Raw genomic sequence first — 3,993 nt, 5'->3', positions numbered from 1 at the left:
TTCATCAACTAATGGCCTTAGGTACACATCGATGTCGTTGCCGGGTTGCTTCGGACCTTGGATGAGCACTGGCATCATAATGAACTTCCGCTTCATGCACAACCAAGGAGGAAGGTTGTAGATGCATAGAGTCACGGGCCAGGTGCTATGGCTGGAGCTCTGCTCGCCAAAAGGATTCATGCCATCCGTACTTAGAGCAAATCTTATGTTCCTTGTGTCAGCTGCAAAATCTTTGAACCATCTGTCGATCTTTCTCCATTGCGTTCCATCTGCGGTGTGTCTCAACTCCCCGTCCGACTTACGGTCCTCTTTGTGCCATCGCAACAACTTGGCATGCTCTTTGTTCCTGAACAGACGTTTCAACCGTGGTATTATAGGAGCATACCACATCACCTTGGCGGGAACCCTCTTCCTGGGTTTCTGGCCCTCAACATCGTCACCAGGGTCATCGCCTCTGATCTTATAACGCAATGCAGTGCATACCGGGCATTCATTCAAATTCTCGTATTCACCGCGGTAGAGGATGCAGTCGTTGATGCATGCATGTATCTTCAGAACCTCTAAACCTAGAGGGCAGACAACCTTCTTTGCTTCGTACGTACTGGCAGGCAACTCGTTATCCTTTGGAAACATATTCTTCAACATTTTCAGCAAGTTTTCAAATGTCGAGTCAGCTACACCTGCCTCTGCCTTCCATTTCAGCAAATCCAGTGTGCAGCCCAGCTTTTTCAGACCATCATCGCATCCGGGGTACAGCGCCTTTCTGTGATCCTCTAACATGCGATCCAAATTCTCCCTCTCCTTTTCAGTTTCGCAGCGTCTCCGTGCATCAGCAATGGTCCGACCAAGATCATCAACGGGATCATCACGTGCCTCTTCTTCACCTTCCCCTTCACCTTCAGCATCCTCCATGAAAGTATCACCGAAATGAGCAAGATAGCTTTCATCGATGAAATCATCCCCTTCTTCATCTTCTTCCATTATAACCCCTCTTTCTCCATGCTTGGTCCAACAATTATAGCTTGGCATGAAACCGTGCCGAAGCAGATGCATGTGAACATCTCTTGAGGAAGAGTAACCCTTCTGATTCTTACAGATAACACATGGACAGATAACAAAACCCCCCTGCTTGTTCGCATTAGCCACTACGAGGAAATCTTTCAAACCCGTAGTGAACTCGTCGGAGAGTCGGTTACCGTACATCCATTGCCGATTCATCTGCATTATTATAATATAAAATATATAATTAACCATCATGCATTTGTTAAACTAACTAGCTACAAACAATATAAATTAAACAATGAACTGCACACATGCATATTTTATCAATGACACACATGCATGAAAGGTTCAAGTTGCTAACCGCGATCGAGGAGGAAAAAATAAATGAGGAACCTCAAGTGTGGCTCCAACACTTCATATCATGTTTGTTTCACCCTCTTAGGGCATTTCATCAAACACCTTGTGTGCATAAGAGGAACCAAAAGCAAACCTAGCTACACCCCCTTGTGAAGCTTGTGAAGAGAAGTGGCACCAAATGGCTAAGTGAGCGTGCTGAACTGGTATATATAGGGGAGGAGCTTTAGTCGCGGTTGGCCTGGCCAACCGTGACTAAAGGCCTTTGCGCACCTTTAGTCGCGGTTGGCCTGGCCAACCGCGACTAAAGCCCCTCACGTGCACCAGCTGGCCACCGAGCGCCCTGGGCCCAGGCCTTTGGTCGCGGTTCGTCTGCCGAACCGCGACTAAAGACTTCATTAGTCGCGGTTCCTACAGTTTCGCGACTAATGGGGCTGGACGGAAGCCTCTTTTTCTACCAGTGCCCACAGGCCGGGCATGGGCCGGGCTAGGCCCGGGCCTAGATTTTGAGCCCGGCGGCTGGGCCAGGCCAGGCCCAGGCCCGTCGTTTTCACCATTTAAGGAAGAGGCCCGGCCTGTGGCCCAAGGCCCGACGGTCTTTTAGCGTGATGGGCTGGGCTCGGGCCCGATTTTTAGGCCTGACGGCCGGGCCGGGCTCGGCCTGGTTTTTTGCATCGGGCTTTGGTAGGCCCGGCCCGAAGCCCCGCCCGGCCCGACAGATGGCCTGGTATACTGCTACCCCATCTGCTTTCCATGGAAAACAATGAATCATGACTATTTCTAAAAAATGTTCCTAGAAAACTATTTCTCAAAAAAAAAAACCGCGGAATCACACCTTGGCACTTGCATGGCTACATACTAGCTGATACCCTACTGCACATACACTATATTTTGTTGGACATAAGCCAGGACCATTCAACATCGCAATGTGCATACACTTACATCAACCAAGCTCATTGTATTGTTCCAAAAAACGATGAAATCAGCTTCAAATTTAGACAAGAAATGAAATTAGCTTGTGTTATAGTAGTACTAAGTAAAGTACACGCATGGATTATGAAAAAGCGAGCAAGGTACGAATGAATGAATATTCTGCAAATTACATTTCATCAAACAAATACACAAGTATTACACATGCTTAATGAAATTACTGTTCAAGCACACGCACGCGCGCGCCCAATCGTATTTATCTCTTGTAGTACACAGCCAAACTAGGACAAATTAATCTCGCCAAAGCAGTGCATATAAATTAACACACGCAAGAAGAACTACTTAACAACCGACCGATTATTGCATGATGAAATCAAATTTGGAATGAACAACTAAAATAACATACATGCATACATGCACTGACGATGCATGCATGCGCTGAGTGATGGACGATTTGCTGGAGTGTAACTGATGAACTAAGCGCACTGGAAGCCCTTGGGGGCGGTCTTGCCGCAGTAGTTGAGGAGGAGGCTGAGCTTGACGGGGATGTTGAGGACGATGCCGAGGACGTTGGCCTTGAGCGCGGTGCAGAGGCACACGGCGGCCTCGAGGTCGGCCAGGCCGCCGAGGAGGCTGCAGCACTTGTCGCCGCCGCCGCTGGGGGGCTTGCCGACGCCCACGTTCACCAGGCCCAGCACGTTGGCGCAGGCGCCCAGCTTCAGTGTGTCCGTGGGGCACGACGTGCCGCCGCCGCCGCCTGACGAAGGAGGTGGGCACGGCGTCGTAGACGGCGATGGTGGGGGCGGGGATGGGGAGGCCGGCGGCGGGGTTTGGTGCTTGCAGCTGCCGCAGGCATCGCCGGCGAGGAACGTGTTGGCCACCAGCAGCGCCAGCAGGCACGCCGCCGAGAAGGTCCTGGACGCCATTGCTGCCGGCTAGCTAGTAGGTACTGCTGGTGAGAGTGAGCTAGGAGGGTTTAAGTGTGTCTAATGAAGGAAGCTAGCAAGGTGTGGGTGGTTTATATAGACCGGCCGGAGACGGCGTGTATGTGTGTATCACGCATGTGATTTGGTTGGTGACGGCCGGTGTAGGGTACCCTGCACTGCATGGGCCATGCATGCATACATGCATGTGAAGGAGGGGGTCGCACCTCTCCTAGCTGGCACATTAAGAGCCCCGTTGGAGCCTAGTGAAGGACAGGAATACGTGGCTCACATCGCATCGTCCATATGTGTAACCTCTTTGGTTTGTCTCAAACCTTTAGCTAGCTCAGGACGTATCTGTCAATGTACCAAGTACTTCAGCAGTAATACGCCGATGCATGATGGTGTCCGTCCAGAGATTGATTCTCAAACCTAGCTAAAGCCTTAACAGAAGTCATTTCGGTTGTCATGAAGTCTAAGCACAAGCTGTAACAGCATACTTCCTCCGTCCGGAATAAGTTGTCGCTCAGATGGAATTAGGCACATATGCTATGCATATTATGTATTAACAGTTGACGCGCAGAGATGTGAGCTTACCAGAGTGCAGCAACACCCTGATTAAGCTAGTCAGAGTGATAATGCATACCCGGATGGTGCACCATGCATGCATGTGCCCAGCTAAGCAGAGCTCGCTAGCTTCCTCTGCATGATGTGCCTAAGACTGGCTGGCTGGCTGACCCGGCCAGTTGGTAGTTTGTTACACAAGCCAAGCCAAGCAGGGCTA

General features: G+C 50.4%; 1 protein-coding gene across 1 annotated transcript; it reads right to left on the bottom strand.

Moving 5' to 3' along the window:
• Positions 1-2,436: 2,436 nt before the first annotated feature.
• Positions 2,437-3,291, bottom strand: LOC123106078 (putative lipid-binding protein AIR1B). The gene has a single exon (XM_044528282.1). It carries the CDS (start codon positions 3,210-3,212, stop codon positions 2,763-2,765), a length of 450 nt encoding a protein of 149 aa, XP_044384217.1. The 5' UTR covers positions 3,213-3,291; the 3' UTR covers positions 2,437-2,762.
• Positions 3,292-3,993: the final 702 nt, after the last annotated feature.

This window comes from Triticum aestivum, chromosome 5A, assembly GCF_018294505.1.
Source record: "Triticum aestivum cultivar Chinese Spring chromosome 5A, IWGSC CS RefSeq v2.1, whole genome shotgun sequence".
NCBI lineage: Eukaryota > Viridiplantae > Streptophyta > Magnoliopsida > Poales > Poaceae > Triticum > Triticum aestivum.
Note: the sequence above shows the minus strand (reverse complement) of the source record. Positions and strands in the feature narration are given on the sequence as shown.

Bases quoted from the DNA above. Each gene is read 5' to 3' on its own strand.
- LOC123106078 (XM_044528282.1), bottom strand. From the start codon at position 3,212: ATGGCGTCCAGGACCTTCTCGGCGGCGTGCCTGCTGGCGCTGCTGGTG.